The 17,562-nt window shown below is 43.2% G+C and overlaps 1 protein-coding gene across 2 annotated transcripts in view; it reads left to right on the forward strand.

The window, feature by feature from the left end:
- The window catches only part of FNTB (farnesyltransferase, CAAX box, subunit beta), a 64,642-nt gene that overhangs the window by 20,554 nt on the left and 26,526 nt on the right, over window positions 1-17,562 (forward strand). The window contains exons 3-6 of one of the 2 annotated variants that reach the window (XM_072838933.1): window positions 4,807-4,879; window positions 7,062-7,153; window positions 15,866-16,012; window positions 16,113-16,196. In XM_072838933.1, the coding sequence (XP_072695034.1) occupies window positions 4,807-4,879; window positions 7,062-7,153; window positions 15,866-16,012; window positions 16,113-16,196 (396 nt within the window). The remainder of the gene's footprint in view (window positions 1-4,806; window positions 4,880-7,061; window positions 7,154-15,865; window positions 16,013-16,112; window positions 16,197-17,562) is intronic. The other variant, XM_072838935.1, reaches the window with a different exon arrangement.

Genomic DNA, 17,562 nt, shown 5'->3' on the forward strand with positions numbered 1-17,562 from the left:
CTCTTCCCATCCTCCCAGTCCTTACCATGGCATCCCTAACCCTGCTTCTGCCCAGGGTCCAGTAAGATTTCCAAGAAGAAGTCATGTGACATTGCCTGCTGAGTGGCTTCAGCAGAAGTTATATTACAAGCTTTATCTGGGCCTTCACTACTGCTGTCTCCCCTTACTCATCTCTTGTAGACTCCTGAACACACTCACCCCAGTGACCAGTCTTCTCCCCTAACTCCTGAGAAACTCCAAGCAGTCTCACATGAGTTTTCTTCTTCCCCACCTCCAAGTCCTGTGTTTGTCTAACTTCATACTTCCTGTCATTATTTCAATCTTTGAGAATGGAGCATCCATCCTTATTGCCAGACTCATCCCCCCTACTGAACTCTCTACCCCAACCCTCCTGCCTCTTCTTTGAGGACCATCTTTGGTGGATTTCCTCTGGGATCTTGCATTTTCAGCATCTTTGCTCTCAAACACTTTTTTAACCTCTCCTCTGGCTGAACTACCTGCCTTCCCCTACTCCCATCCCCAGTCCCTCCTCGGGCTGCCAGTCTGTTGTCTTTCTTCCCTCACATACCTCACAGACATTCTTAGATTGTGGGTTTGGTTTCCTGCTATTAGTCTTATCCACACCCCAATCTATTCAGCATGCTGCAGCTCCTGGGATCTAGAAAATGCAGATCTGTCCATGTCTTTCCTATGCCTAAAATACTTCAGTGACTCCCGTAAAAATTTTTTTTACTTCCCCCCCCTTTTTTTTTTGGTAAGAGCTTTGAGATACAATTCGGATATCATACAATTCACCCATTTAAGTGTACAATACAGTGGTTTTTAGTACATGGACAGAGTTATGCAGCCATCACCACAGTTAATTTTAGAGCTTTTTCGTCACTGCACAGGGAAACCCTGTCCCCTTTAGCCATCCCCTCCCATTCCTCCATTCCTGCCCAGCCCCTGGCACCAGCTTCAGCTACTCTGTCTCTGTGGGTTTGTTTGCCTCTTCCAAACATTTCATATAAGTGGAATCATACAATATGTGGTCTTTCTGTGACAGCCTCTTTTACTGAGCATAGACTTTCCAAGGGTCATCTGATGTTGGTAGCACAGTGCTCCTGATGCATTTACAAGTGCTGTATGATCTGATGCCTCTATACCTCTGCAGTCTGATTTCTCACGGCTCTCTACCTTGTGCTTCTGTTCTGGCTGAACTCAACCTACACAAACATGCAGCGTTGCTTCCTGCCCAAAACACCTGCCCCATCCCCTTCTTTCTGGTTGGCTAACTCATGTCCTTTGGGTCTCCTCCATCCCTTGATGCAATGCTGTGCCCTTTGGGTAGTTTGTTCTGGTCCTCCATGCCTTTGCGTGTGCTGCCGGAGCCCACTACACTTCTCTCTCTGCTGAGGCCATACCTGCCATTAACTTGTCTGTGTCCACGTCTGGGCTGTAGCTCTAGGGAGCAGAGTCAGCATCCACTCCACTGGGGGCACTCAGCCTGCATAGAGTAGGCACTCAGAGTACTGACCCTTGGATCTCTTTGAAAGAGAAATTGTGTCTGGCTTTCTCTTCTCCTTTATCATCTGGAATGAGCCCTTATTGCTCCCTGAACTCTCTTGAAGGTCACCAGCCACTTTGTCATTTGTTCTCTTTTTGTCTTGCTATAGCGTTTAAGACTGTAAATACCTCCATGGAGTTCTCTTCTATTGTGCTTGTCACACAACATTGCCTTTGTCATCCTCCTACTTCTACGACTTTCTTTAATTCTCTCCTCTAAGCCCTTAAGGATGGGTCTTCCCCCAGTTCAGCATTCAGACTTTTCTCTCTGCTTTGTCCTCTATTCCCGCAGCTTCATCTGTCACCTGTGTGCTGATAAATGACTTGTGGTCTTTCTGTGTTACTTGGAGCCCTCTCCTGAGTCTGACATGTGTTTTCAACAGTACAACTGACATCCTCACCAAATACACTTCCCTGCCATACAGCCCACCTGCCCATGGGTCACCACCCTGATTTGAGCCCTACGTACTCTCAGTACTTCTGCCCTGGTGACTCTGAGCACCGCCTTACCCAGTCTTCCCACCTCACCTCTCTCCACACTTAGAGCTTTCGCTTGGTCCAGTTTGTAAATACGTATTGAATATGCTGCTGCCAGATACTTTTTCTAAAGCATAGTTTTGGTCATTTTTTTCTCAGCTCAAAACCTTCAGAATTTCACCTTACACCCATTAGAATGTCTAGAATCAAAAAGACAAGTAATAAAAGTGTTGGTGAGGATGGAGGGGGAAGGAACCCTCATGCACTGTTGGTAGGAATGCATACTGTTGCAGCCATTGTGCAATACAGTATGGAGGTTCTTTAAAAAATTAAAAATAGAAGTTCTGTATGATTCAGTAGTTCCACTGCCGAGTATTTACCCAAAGACAATAAAAACACTAATTCGAAAAGATACATGCACCCCTGTGTTTATTGCCACATTATTTACAATAGCCAATATATGGAAGCAAACTAAGTGTACATCAATAGATGAATGGACAAAGATGTGGTATATATAGACAATGAAATATTACTCAAGCATAAGAAAGAATGAGATCTTGCCATTTGCAACAACATGGGTAGACCTAGAGGACATTATGTGAAGTAAAATAAGTCAGAGAAAGACAAATACCATATGATTTCTCTTGTATAGAATCTAAAAAACAAATGAACAAACAAAAAGCAGAAACAGACCCATAAATACACAGAACAAACTGGTAGTTGCAGAGGGGAAGGGTAGAGGAAAAGGCAAAATGGATGAAGGGAAGTGGGAGATGCAGGCTTCTAGTTTTGGAATGAATAAAGCACAGCATAGGGAATATTATCAATGGTACTGTAATCCTGTTGTATGATGACAGATGGTAGCTACACTTGGAGTAAGCAGAGCTTAATGCATAAATTTGTTGAATTACTAGGTTGAAACTAATGTTAACATTGTGTGTCAACTATACTTCAATGAAAAGATTTAAAAAAACAGGTTATTTGAAAAAAACCAACAACAACAACCTTTAGAGACTACTTTTGCCTACTAAATGGAGTTGAAATTCCTCAGCTGGCATCCCAGATCCCTATAAAAGGGCTTAAGTTGCCTTTTTGACCACTCTTCTTTCATTCCTAATATTCAGGCCAGATACTCCACACCTCTTGCACACTTTATACCTGCACTGTGTATACAGTCACCATTGCCTCCTGCAGCTATTTAAACTTAATTTTAAAAAAGTAAAATTTGAAATTCAGTTGCTCAGTCACACTAACACATTTCAAATGCTCAGTAACCACACATGCCCAGTGGCTGTCTTTTGGGCAGCACAGATCCATTTTGATCATCTCTGAAGGTTCTTTTGGACGGCACTGGTCTGAACCTTTTCGTTTCTGTTCCTTCTGGCTACAATCTCCCCACCTCCTCACCATCTCTACCTGTAAACATTTTCTCCCTCTACTGGAGCCACCCACCTGGTATTCTCCTGCTTCCACACAGCCTTTCCTGATCAGTTCTTTCTTTCTTTCTTTCTTTCTTTCTTTCTTTCTTTCTTTCTTTCTTTCTTTCTTTCTTTCTTTCTTTCTTTTTCTTTCTTTCTTTCTTTTCTTTCTTTTTTTTTTTAAGATTTTATTTATTTATTCATTCATGAGAGACACAGAGAGAGAGAGAGTCAGAGACACAGGCAGAGGCAGAAGCAGGCTCCATGCAGGGAGCCCAACACGAGACTCGATCCCAGGTCTCCAGGATCAGGCCCTGGGCTGAAGGCAGCGCCAAACAGCTGAGCCACCTGAGCTGCCCTGATCATTCCTTTCTTAATGAGATGTCCCCAGCCTTTCCACTTAGAGCCTTGGTAGTATTTTATGTAGTTTCCTCTATGAAACCTACCCATTTGTTTCTCATATTGTTGCTACTCATACTGGGAGACTTTTTGAGGTAAAGGCTACATTCATAATCTTACTCTGGGCAAAATACAGTAGGGGTTCAAGAAACGGTTTTTGAATTGATGACCCAGAATAGAGAGTGGTTCTTTTTTAACTTGTGTGATTAGTGAGCACAAAGACTGTGTTGGCATTCTGTTCTTTCTCCCTTCCTCCCATAACCACATAGGCCTCTGCTGTGAGGTCAGGCAAAAAAGGGCGGCCGCTGTCCTTCTGCCCTGCCTACACGGGGGGCTGTGGGCGCCACACCCCATCTCACAGCCAGAATTACTGACATCAGTGCCAAGGAGACGAGCTGGCTACAGTATACAAGTAGGATCCTCTGGCCAGGGCAGTGGGTCAGCACATAGGAAGTGGAATTTCACGGAGGGAGTGATAGGTGCACAACTGAGGAGCAGGTAGGGTGCAAACTACCCACCTCGGAGAAGTGACCCCAGAAGAAATGACTGAAATGACTGAGGCTAACCAAAGTGGTGAGGCTCACATTGGAATTGGTCCCAGGATGGGGAGCCACAGAATATCTGTTCACAGTTAGACCCTGGAAGAGCTTTCTGTATGGTTTGTTCATTGCCTGGCAATGTGTGTTCCTTGTGACTTTTCACTTAGCCCAAAGTCACCTACCATGAAGGAGAGGAACTCACCCAAAACATTGGCCAGCAGGTTTTCAGACATGTTAGGGACATTCAGGTGCTGACCTCTTCTGTCTGGCTTTGTTGCCCTTGAGCTACCGCAGATGCTGGTTATCTACTTGGTGACCATGGGGAAGATGTCCTGAAGCAGAGAGCATGTGCTTGTACACACACACGTTCTGTAGTGGGGTGGAAGCAGAAGTATAAGACTAGGTTTTCAAGCTCTTTGTCTTTCCAGGCTGATTTTGCAAAGGGAGAAGCACTTCCATTATCTGAAAAGAGGTCTTCGACAGCTGACAGATGCCTATGAGGTAAGTACGCTGCCCAGGAACTCAACCAGATGATCATCCAGACGGCCCTCCTTTTTTCTTTTGGAATGTAAAACATGTATGGGCCTGACCTGCTACGAAGTTACTCTTTGTACCATATGGCTGTGGCAGGAGCCAGGTACGCAGGAGCCCAGTCCTGCAGAGCTGGGACTCCCACTTCTGCAAGGGCAGAACCAGGTCTCTCCTAGTCTTGTTCTCCTGTTGGAAGGACAGAGCACCCTAGAAGGGATGGTGCTTTCTTGCACCATTAGATCATGATGAGGGGTTCACGTGCTTTCTCCCGGACACTCCTGATCAGCTAGATAAAGGCAGTCCATCCCTAATCCTTTGCCCTATAAGCCGATCTAATTTCTATGCTGGCCAAAGGATCAGTATATAAATCCCAGTGAGGACTTCCACAATTTAATACTATGAAAATGCCCACACTTAGAGTACATTTTAAATCACATTCCTTGGAGCCCTGGGGTTCCACAGAAGGGCCTCAGGAGACGACAGTGGTGGTGGAGGAGGGGAAAGGGTGTTGGGAATATAGTAGGCAGAGGATGAATATGAACCAGAGGGCTCCAGTCATCCTGCCTAAGCCCTGCTTTTAATTTGCTTTTTATTTTGATGTCTACATTTGATTATTTACAGTAGGAATTGGCCAACTGAAATGCCTCTAGACCCAAGCAGGTAGCAAAAATAAGAGAAGTGAGCAGTTGAGAGGGAGACTGAAGCACATTAGAGGCCCCATGCTTTTCCTCTGTTCCTGCCAGGTATTGCTATCCAGGAATGCAGAACCAGGTTTGCCAGATTTCTGTCTCTCTCTTTTTTCAAATTAAGCCAGAAATCCAGATTTCTGTGTGAATCTCCCAGTGCCTAAATGTTGCAACTAATTCTACTTAAAAAACAAAGCACTACCAGGAACAAGCAGAACATGTCTATGGGCTAGAATTGGCCTTGGGGTCAAAATTTTCAATCCTTGACACAAGTCCTCAGTTGTTAGGGTATAGTGAGCCTGATACAGTTAATACCATACCAGCTAACAGTTGAATGGAGTACTAAAAGCTTACCATGCCTTATCTCAAATACTGTCAGTATTTTTTACAGATGAGGAAGCAGATATAGCCGGATTAAGTCATTTGCTCAGAAGTACATAGCTCTAAGAGGAGCTGGGACTCCAACCCAGGCAGGCAGGATCCACACCAACTGCTTCTAGGTGGCAGCCTAGCCACAGCTGGGGACAGTCAGTGCATTAATGAAGAGGGTAGCTTGGACCAATGGAAAGAGCACTGGAGTGAGAGTCCAGAAACCTGGCTTCTTATATCCGCTCTAACATTTGAGGTCTTTTGTCACTTGGAAAAAGTTAATCTCTCTGGATCTCATTTATATGCTTTTAATCTGGAAAACTAGAGCAATAATACTATCTGCCTGCCTGCCTTGGATGCTCTGTACATGTTTATGGGTTAAATTAGGATCCAAAGCGGCCCATGTGTCACCTTGGGAAGCTTTTCCAGCCCCCTAGGCAGAATGAAGCTATTCATGTGCTCCCTCAGGACTCTGCTACTACCCATTGCAGCACATACCATAATTCAGGTACACATATGTGTGTGTTGTGTGCCATCTTGACCCAGAAAGCCATAAGGTAACTCATGATTAAATGCATTCATCTAGAGCCCTCTTCCTCTACAGATGAACACATACATTCTCTATCCCAAGCATCTCAAGTGTAGGAACTGATGTTTATTCATTACTGTACCCCCTGTATCTAATACAATGCTTGGCACACACAAGGAGGTACTAAATATCTGTTGAATCAATGAATGAGTTAATCCAGGAAATCGCTGTCTGAGAGTCTAGGTCTCCTGGGTTCTACACTGGGAAAATAGCATGGGTTAACTTCCTAGCATGTGGGTGCTCCTCCCCTTGGCCTTCTTTTGGTGCTTGTCAGGGAAGGACCCAGAGGGTTCAAGGTAAACTTTGTCCCATTGTCCTTTCTGCACATATGGTCATTTCAGCTGCTAGCTGGGGCCATAAAGCAGAGCGTCCTTCATTCACTTATTGTTCATAAGGTGCTCTCCTCCCCCTTTCCGGGCTGCCAGGGTGCGACACATGTTGCCTTGTCAGCAGCATCTTGGAATGATTCTGAATAAGGGGTGTGTTTTTTCCCCTGTGCCTTTCTCAGTGTCTGGATGCCAGCCGCCCATGGCTCTGCTACTGGATCCTGCACAGCTTGGAACTACTAGATGAACCCATCCCCCAGATGGTGGCCACAGAGTGAGTCCGGCTCCAGGGAATCTGGACTGTTCTTTGAAATCCTATTTTGAGTCAGGGGTTCTTTTTATTTTGTTTCTGTTTTACTGATTTTGAGTGAAAAACACATCAGGCTACAAAGATACCCTTGCCCTCCCCTTGACCCCAGTGACTTCCTGAAACTCCTCCACTTCAGAAGCCTATTGTGAGCTCGTGGGTAGAACAAGACTTTGAACTCCCAAACGAAGGATTCTGGTTTCTTCTGTGGCCTTTTCTTTTGGCTCTTGCTCTGGTCTTTGAGAAAATTCTTCATCATCAATTCTGAGAGACATGATTTTGCCAGAAAGTACGGTATGAATTTGAATAGCTTCTGTGGGGAAGCATGTGCCAAACCAATGAACAAAAATGCCCCCACCTTCCATAAACACCTCTATAGACCTCCCTCCTCATCAATGCCTTGGGGACAGTTTGGCTCTTGATGGTACTAGATGTGTTAGACTCTTGGTGTGCAAATGCCTTGACTCACCATTTTCTTAAACTTCTGATTTATGAGATCTAAGCAACTAAGGTTCTTCTCAAACTGCTAGTGCAGATGGTGTTCTGGGAATGGCTATGGCACCTCATCCTTAGAAGCTCATCACAATGATATTTTAAAAAAGAAACTAATCATCACTCTAATCTTAGGGGTACCTGGGATGGAAAAGGGCAGCCAGGAATTGGATCCAACGCCCCAGTTCTCACTGAGAGAAAGAGCACACACTCCCTTGGCAGCATCTTGAGTTCATCTGCTCTTCTGGTGCTCTGAGGGACAGGAGTCAGAAAGGGAAAGCCCATGAGCCAGGTTTGTTTTCCCGCAGCATACAACAATAACCATGTAAAGGACCCGTGGAGGCCAGCCTGTGCCCTGCCCTGGTCCCAGTGCCCCTGCCCGGGTCATATTGTCAGGTCAGAAGAACAGAACCACACATTGTCTCATTCATTCTGTCTTAACAATAACGTCTCATTCTTGCCTTCCGGAGCAGGGTGTCTTGTGATGACTGTGGATAGGGAAGATAATAAAGAATTAGGCAGTTAACCCTTGTGATGTGCGTGAAGCTCTCTGAGGGAGAGGAAAAATATGCATTGTCCTCATGATGCTGCTGCTGCAAGCCTAGTTGCTTCTAGCTCTGGAAGTAGAATTGGACACAGTTTCTGCAATAACAGGAATTTAATTGTCAAAGGCCCATGTGTTTTTGAAATACCAGTTGGGGGTTGTGGATTGTTTGGGAAGTTTCTCCCCCACACATACACGATTAGGATGTACACTGGGGAGAATGGGAAAGTCGGAGATGAGAGAAGAAAAAGAGAAATGGAGGATTCAGACAGGGAAGTATAGGTGTGCCCCGGAGGGGGTTGTAGTTCCTGAAGAGGAAGACCTCAGTCACACTTGGGTCAGCATAAATTTTGAGTGTTTTCTAGGTTGTTGCATAGGTAAGGGTTTGCTGAGGGAATGTCAGAGTAGCTCTCATGGCAACATCAGATAGGAGGAGGACCCCATTAAAGGGCTTTCACAGTGAACACCTGGACACACCCTAAATATCCACAGTAAGAATGTGTTAAAGTGTGTTTGAAGCTTAATTAAAATATGGTGCAGTACATATAGTGAAATACTCTGCAGCCATTTAAAAATTTAAGTTAACAGATATTAACTAGTGAACATTTTGTAGTATATACAAATAGCAAATCACTGTGTTGTACACCTGAAAGTATACAATGGTATATATCAATTATACTTTAATAAAAATGTACACCTATGAACTATGTATTTGTTGATAAAAATGCACACGAGGCACCTGAGTGGCTCCATTAGTTAAGCATCTGCCTTTGGTTCAGGTCATGATCTGGGGTCTGGGGTCTCCCTCTTCCTGTCCCTCTTCTCTGCTCATGCTCTCTCTTTCTCTCAAATAAATAAATAAATAATGTCTTTTTAAAAATGAATACATTTATCTAGAAAGATGTTCATGATTTAAGTGAGAAAAGGTAGTTAAAAGGATTCAACTTCTAGGGACACCTGGGTGGCTCAGTGGTTGGGTGTCTGCCTTTAGCTCAGGTTGTGATCCTGGGGTCCTGGGATTGAGTTCCGCATCGGGCTCCCTACGAGGAGCCTGCTTCTCCCTCTGCCTGTGTCTCTGCCTCTTTCTGTGTCTCTCATGAATAAATAAAATCTTAAAAAAAAAAAAAAGATTCAACTTCTATAGATTAAAATATAGCTGGTTACGTGCATAGCGAAAACCAGAAAGATACATACATGCTTCATACTTCTGGATGGCAGGGTTAAAGGTGATTTTTTTCCCCCCTAAGCCTATTTGCATGTTCTAAAATTTTATTTATTTAATTGTTTTGTAATTAAAAGAATATTTTAAACCTAAAAAGCTAGTTTGTTCTAATTTCAAGAACCACGTGATAGTGAATGAGAATTTCTGCTTCCCAGCTGCCTTAAAATCTTTCCTTGTGGTTCTTCTGATTAAGGAAACTTTTAAAGAATTACTTAGACTTTCCAATAATGAATTTTGTTTTGTGCCTAGCTGACAGTTTATTCTAGGTACAGATAATGTCTGTTATCAATGAGCTTAGTAACTCTGACATATGAGGAAATAAACTATTTTTAGTAAGATACAGAGAAATCTTAATGACTTCTGTAAGAAAAACTTTACAGGGGGCTTTTTAAAGACAATCTGATATAGGATATTGCCTTTTTATTTTGCACAGAGAAAAAATGCTTTGAAAATGTCATCAGGTTTGTGTTCCCTTCTTCATACAGCTATTAAAAGGCAGAGTTTAGTTCTCAAGTATTATTATTATTTTTAGAGATTGATTGATTGATTGATTGATTGATTGATTGATTGATTTATTTATTTATTTATTTATGAGAGACACACACCCAGCACAAGTAGGAAGGTAGAGGGAGAAGGGGAGCAGGGAGCGGGATCCCCGCTGAGCAGGGAGCCCAATGCAAGGCTCCATCCCAGAACCCCAGGATCATGGCTTGAGCCGAAGGCAGATGCTTAACCAGGTGCCCCTCCAGTATTATTGTTTTCCTGTCCTTTTCTTTCCCCACCTACCACCTAGTGCAGGACACACACACACACACACACACACACACACACACACACACACACGACACACGTTTCTCTTTGTTATTTTGTTCAGTGTTGTGCTTCTATTTGTTTAGGGAACAGTATGGCAAGCTGAGTTCCCTCTAGTGGACAGAATCACTTTTTCAGCTACTGTGACTGCCTACTGCAGCCAGCAAAGCCAGATTTTAACTGCTGGTCTCAGGCCTTTCAAGAACAATATATTTATAGGTAGGACTTTAGTTTGCCACTCTTGAGAGCCTGCATCCACAAATTGTTTACCTGAAATAAATTAATATTTTGGGACCGGACTGAGTTCATTTGTTGATGATTTTAGCATGGAAGGAAGCATCCTTTAATGAGAATCCCATACTTTTGTTATTGAAAATTACTTGAATGTATATAACACACAGAGTGAAGTGAAATCACAGGGAGACCACTGCACTGTTAAAGTTAGGTTTTTCAGATTCTGTAAGATCTAAACATTGTCTTTAATTATTGTAGGACTTTTCTGCTTATACACTTTTTCCAAATACTAAATTTAAATTTTCATCAAAGTGTCAGTGTTTTACTATTTCCCTTTCAAAAGGTTATTAACAGCTGATCTCCTGAATAGCCCTTTAAATATTTTTCGTTTTAATTTTTAAACATACTATGGCTGGTTCCTTACCTTTCTGTGAAGATACCTTAGGTGGTGCTTTGTGTTTTTTGGCGAGGCACTGCTGGTGGCTAGTGGGGTATAGAGGTCAGGGGTGCTGCCGGATATCCTCCATAGGACGACGGTTCCACCAATGAACAGCTGTGCAGCCCAAAATGTCAGTAGTGCCAAGGTGGAGAAGCCCTGCTCCAAAATGACCAACTTCAGACTTGACCATAGTTCCAGAACAGCAGCATCCAGAGGCTGACCGCACTTGATGAAGCCACACGATGTATCAGATTCTCCAGGTTGCCAGGGCCTCCTGGAATGGGGGCAAGGCCTGCCTGTCATTCACCCAAACCCTGCTGTACTCTGCTAGGAAAGTTTGACTCTCCCTCAGACTAAGCCCAAGTTGTTTTCTGGTGTGAAATTCAAAAGACGTAGTCCTAGAGGAAGCCTGATGCCCATGCATCCATCTTGTATCGGCCTCACCTTCCAAGCCATCCTGCTCAAGGATGACTGTTCCGATTTCCAAAGCTGTCATATTTGTAACTTACTCTAGGCCAGCAGTCTGTCCCTGGTAAGCTGTTCTGGTACTGAAGGTTTCCTTAGCTCTCACCTGAATTCTGCTGCTGCTTCAGCTTCGCTGTTCATTTCTCTACTAGAAGGTTTGTGCAATTACCTTTTGTACACTTGGTGTATTTTGCTGCGTAGTTTCCTCACAGTGTTTGCCTGTAATATTAAGCCATTTAATATTTTTAATATTTAGTCATTTTTATGACTCTCACCTAAACCTCCTTTGAGTTGGAAAATGGAGGCTTGAGCCAGATATGGTTATGATCACCATTGTGTTTCATTCATTCATTCATTCATTCATTTACTTAGATTTTATTTATTTATTCGAGAAAGAGAGTGAGTGAAAAAGAGCATGAGTGAGGTACAGGGGTATAGAGAGAGAGAGAGAGAGAGAGTAGATTTCTTGCTGAGCAGGGAGCCTGATGCAGAACTCGATCCCAGGACCCTGAGATCATGACCTGAGCCGAAGGCAGATGCTTTACCAACAGAGCCATGCAGGCGCCCCCAGCACTATGTTTGTGGTGCTCTTAGCAAGTGTTGTCATTTTAATTCATAACTCATGGGCCCTACCGCTGGTCCTTTTTCTCTTAAATTCCTAGCCCTTTCCCTTGGTAAATTTATATGCTTTATTCATCCCCACTCCTACCATGGCTAAGTATATTATTTGTTACTTGTCCCTGTTCCATTTGTTTTATTCTTATGTGCTTCTGATTTGTTTTGTTCTTCTGGACTTTAATTCTCATCTTGGAGGTGTTTCTCTGCTCCTTTGGAATTATTTGTTCACTGTACATGCTTTAGCATACTTCGTCCAAGTTGGTGACAGCGATACCTAGAATCAAGCACTTTAGGTCATTCTTCAACCATCACCTCAAAGTCTGAATAAACCCCTTATGAGGCTGACAGTAAATCCTTGATACTCTTGCTTTGAACTTGATCTTCTCACAGGTCTCACATACTTTTTTTTTTTTAAGACTTTACTTATTTATTCATGAGAGACAGAGAGAAAGGCAGAAACATAGGCAAAGGGAGAAGCAGGCTCCCTCTTGGGAGCCTGATGTGGCACTCGATCCCAGGACCCTGAGATCATGCCCTGAGCCAAAGGCAGACACTCAACCACTGAGCCACCCTGGTGCCCCCTTCTCATAGACTTTTTAATTTGAATCACAGTGTTGATGTTTGATAGAATTTTCCACAATGATGGAAATGTTCTCTATTTTGTGGTAGCCACTGGGGGTGTGTAGCTATTGAACAGTTGCAGCATGGCTTGTGTGACCAAAGAGCTAAATTTTAAATTAATTTAACTTAATTTAATTAATTCAATTTAAAATTTAAATGGCCTCATGTGGCTAGTCACTGCCTATTGGACAGTACAGATCTTTCGCATTGCTACCCAAAATGTGGTTCCCCAGACTAGTGGCATTACTGCCCGCTGGAGTTTGCTGAAAGAGCAGACTCTCAAGCCCACCTAGCTCTTCTGAGTCAGAGCTGCAGTTTAACAAGGTTCTCGGGTGATTTCCATGTGCACTCAAGTTTGAGAGGCACTGATATTTGGCAGTACATTGATTGGAGCCACATGGGAATTAAAAAAAAAAACATGGCCACTTGGGTCCCACCCTCAGTGATTCTGATTTCATTGGTATTAAGTATGGCCTGGGCTTTGAATTTTTTAAAAAAACATACCCCAAATGATTCTAATTGCTCAGCTAAGGCCTGTGATTCTTAGATTTTGTGTATAGTCACTTCATTTGGGAATTTGGTAAAAATATGGAGGCCCAGGCTTGTCTCTGTTTACTCACTCTCCAGTGATTGTGGTATACACATGTTGGGTTTGAAAATCCCTGATCTTAAAAAAAAAAAAAAAAAGAAAAAGAAAAGAAGGAAGCAAGGAAGGAAGGAAGGAAGAAAAGAGAAAGAAAGAAAGAAAGAAAGAAAGAAAGAAAGAAAGAAAGAAAAAAGAAAAGAAAAGAAAAGAGAAAAGAAAAAGAGAAAGAGAAAGAGAAGGAGGGAGGGAGGGACAGAGGGAGGGAGGGAGGGAGGAAGGAAGGAAGGAAAGGAAGGAAAGGAAGGAAGGAAGGAAGAAAATCCCTGATCTTGGGGGCAGCATGGGTGGCGGTTTGGCGCCGCCCTCAGTCCAAGTCGTGGTCCTGGAGACGTGGGACTGAGTCCCACCTCGGGCTCCCTGCATGGAGCCTGCTTCTCCCTCTGCCTGTGTCTCTGCCTCCCTCTGTGTGTCTTTCATGAAAAAATAAATAAAATCTTAAAAAAACAATCCCTGATCTTAAAGATAGTTTCCCACTTTGTTGGTAATTGTCACATTAGCTAGAATGAAATGCCTTGCTGACTTGAAAGAAAACAGGTTACTAGCTTTTTCTGTCATAGGACTAAATGAATGATGCATGAATACCTGTTCTTCATAGAGTCTGTTGCTCTTGGTGTTTGCATCATGTTTCCTGCTTGTGATTTTTTTTTTAACTAGGTTGGTGAATTTCTGGTCTCTAAGATAAATTTTTCCTCCCCCCTTCTATAGATAGAAGTCTCAATCACATTTTGGTTTTCATAGTTGCTAAGAACTCTGCTAATGACAGTTGGTAGCTTCACGGTCAATTTGCCAGGTCCTTAAGGTGTGAGTTGGAAAGCCTCTGGAGCAGAATGTTCTGTTATATGGGAACATCTGAGAGTCCAGAAAAGCCCAACCCTGCCCCCTAATGTAGCCCCGTGGCCAGTCAGATGCTGCATGTCAGCTGAGGGAGGTTGGCATGGAGGGATGATTTAAAGGTGTCTGGTACATTCAGATCCCAGATCATTGGACATTAGGCTACAGGATCAGGGTGTTGGATTTGGCAGGATTCTATCTTGGGAGTTGGGAAAGAGAATGAATGGATGACTAGGTGACTCTTTTTCTTTTCTTTTTTTTTTTTTTAATGTACTGTTAAGTTTTTTATCAACTAAAACCTTTTGTTTTGTATGCTAGTACAGCCAGCTTTGTCAGGATGTGAATTTATTAGCTATTTGTTTCCAGGAAATAGGATATGAATTGATGAAGGTTTGGAAAATACGTTAGGAACAAACTTATTTTCTCTGTGAAAATTGCTACTACAAAAAAGCCAGAGAACTGTCTTCCTCCTCTGATGATCCAACTTCAGAGGATCAACTTCCTCCTGTTTCCTACAGTAAAATCTGAGGTGCAGATTTAAGGGAGTGTGTATTTTTTTTTTTTTTTTAACCTGTGAAGACTTCAGAGCTCTAGTAGTGAATCAGCAGCATTTTCTCTTGCTGTCCCTGACAGATAATGGAAGGTCTGAAATCAAAAGTCATCAGATATGATACAGAAAAGCAGTAATAAACTTGTGCCCCCATGGGGATGAACTAGACTCTATGTGGTCTCTATGTGGCAGCAGTAGATAAGAAAGAATGAGATCAAAGAGTCCAGGGAAAGAAGGCTGCCCGAGCACTAGGGCAGAGATTTGCAGCTTGTTCTCTTAAATGGAAGCTTGTCCGAATAGGAAGCCTGTGATCCTGACTGAGTTGTGGGGAAAGAGCTCGATTACCAGGACTTTCCTGGGGTACCCCTTCCCGGTGAACTTTAGAGGACCTTGGATAACTAGGGGCTCCCTGGGTTTGACCTCAGGCAAGGATGTTGCCTCTAGGCAACCAGATGCCATGCTTGGAGGCAAACCCTCAATGAACGTTTTCCATCAGTGAGGGAACTGGAGCCTCTATGGATTGGTGTGAAAAAATTCTCCAAAAGCCTGTAGGCTGGGATTCATTTTTGTGATATGAGTCAGCATTGCTTAAGTTGGCCACAATTGAGGTGAGCATGATAGAAGTCCATTTCTTTTGTTCTCCTAACCATGGAGGCAGACTCCATTACAGCTTGTTTCTTGCTGGTGGTAGGAATAAAAGTCAGAAGCCCCTGGGAGCAAGAAGACATCTTTTTAAGTGTTCTGGGTAGGCCGAGGTGGTGGCTGTCGACCAGGGTAGTTGGCGTGGACAATATTTGGGCACCACCACAGTTTAGGCAGAATTCAATTTAGGGACCTCAGAGGCAGGGCGAAGGGACTGGTTCCACAGACCCAGGATGGCAAGCCAAGTGAAGAGTATGGGAAAGATTTGACTAAGAAGCATGAGACTTATTATTTCCAGTTCTATGAAAGGCTCTTTGTATCAGCCTGGTGGTCTGCTCCTTGCTTCACAGCTAGGTGAGTCCTTAAATGCAAAACCCAGAAAGAAAGGCATTCAGAATAGCAAGGTAGAGAGGCCCTTTCCAGAGGTTAATTATATTCAATATATGTTCAGTAGGTGGGAGAGGGTTTTTTCCCCCTTTGGGGTAAAGTCATGGACTCTGGTGAGAGTTGTTGTTTTTAAGTGAATACTCTCTGACTTGGGTTTTCCCTTTGGCTGTGTACCTAGTGTGTGTCAGTTCCTGGAGCTGTGTCAAAGTCCAGAAGGTGGCTTTGGAGGGGGCCCTGGCCAGTACCCGCACCTTGCACCCACATATGCAGCAGTCAATGCCTTGTGCATCATTGGCACCGAGGAGGCCTATGGCGTCATCAACAGGTACAGCCAAAGCCAGCAGTGCCAGACACCCGGAGGGCCCTGCCTGCTGACACTGAACTGACCATTGCTGTCTCCTGCCTCTCGCCTATTTGTTTCTCAGAGAGAAGCTTCTTCAGTATTTGTACTCTTTGAAGCAACCTGATGGCTCTTTTCTCATGCACGTTGGAGGTGAGGTGGATGTGAGGTGAGTGGGGTTTTTCTCAGGCTGCTGCATCAGTAGATTCTAGAGCTTATCTGCCATCGGAGATGCCAAACCCAAGAAACAACATAGAGAATCTGCTGACATAGAATGACTTTCAGTGATACAGTCCATAATCATGGTAAACATGATACAGATGTCTTTAGGTGGCACTGTCACTTCTATGTAAATGTCAAAATATAAGACAAGAACAAAATCACATGCTTTTATTTTAAAAATCAAAAATTTATTTGGTTGGTATAAAATGACATAACATATTATAACTATATAGTGGGATAGAGCTTTTTATCTCTCTGGGATAGGCAAGGAGAAGGAAGCCCAGTAGAGACCTCCTAAATATTTTCTGAATGAATTTGATGAAACTGTGAGAATGTCTATCACCTCTATGAGAATTTTTTGGGAGGTGCAAAAACCCATGGGGGCCAGTAGAGTGCAGGGAAATAGAGTTTCAATAAGACCAGTTGGCTCAAAATTACTATTTTACTCTAAAATTATCTGATGTACCTAGTAAGTAGCTCGCTCATCTGGCAGGAGATTACTAAAGCATATGGGGAGTCACTAAGTCATTTCTCAAAGGTGGCCCATCATTGAGATTTTATACTAACTTCTTAGTATTTAATTACAAAAGTATGGTTTTTTGAGCTTTCTTTAGCAAAGCCATCTTACTGCCTTATTTGTAAATGTGTTTAGCTTCTATATAAGTTGATTAATTTTCTGGCCTAACCATTGGTTTGAAAGTAAGGGGGGAGAAGAAAACATAATGTGTCTATTCAAACCAAAAACCTGTTACCCATTGGAAAAATGGTTTCTTATAACACTTCCAGTACCAAATGTATGTGTTTTTTTTTCTCCTGTTAAATAATTTTGATGCCAGCTAACCAGGTTTAGCTCAGATTCCACAGGTTAGGGGCTCAGTCCCACAGGATCACCCCCATTTCAGATGCTAGTCACAAGATGTGTGTCCCCATGTTACTCACACTTCTGTCTGACTCGGCTGCAAATCAGAGGTTCCCATGACCCCTCTTCAGGTTCAGCAACCTGGTAGGATGGCTTACAGGACTCAGGGAAACACTTTACTTTTTGGTTTATTGCAAAGGATATTATAAAGGACACAAATAAACAGCCAGATGAAGAGGTATGTAGGGCGAGGTTGGAAGGGGCCAGAGCACAGGAATTTCTATCCCTAGAAGTTGGAGTATGCCACCCTCCTGGCTGACACATGGATACATTCACCAACCCGGAAGCTCCCCAGATCCATTCACTTAGGGTTTTTCTGGAAGTTGTGTTGTAGAGTCATGATTGATGAAATCACTGGCCATTGGTAATTCAGTCATTCTGCAGCCTCTCCCCT

The sequence above is a fragment of the Canis lupus genome, chromosome 9 (genome assembly GCF_048164855.1).
Source record: "Canis lupus baileyi chromosome 9, mCanLup2.hap1, whole genome shotgun sequence".
Classification (NCBI taxonomy): Eukaryota; Metazoa; Chordata; class Mammalia; order Carnivora; family Canidae; genus Canis; species Canis lupus.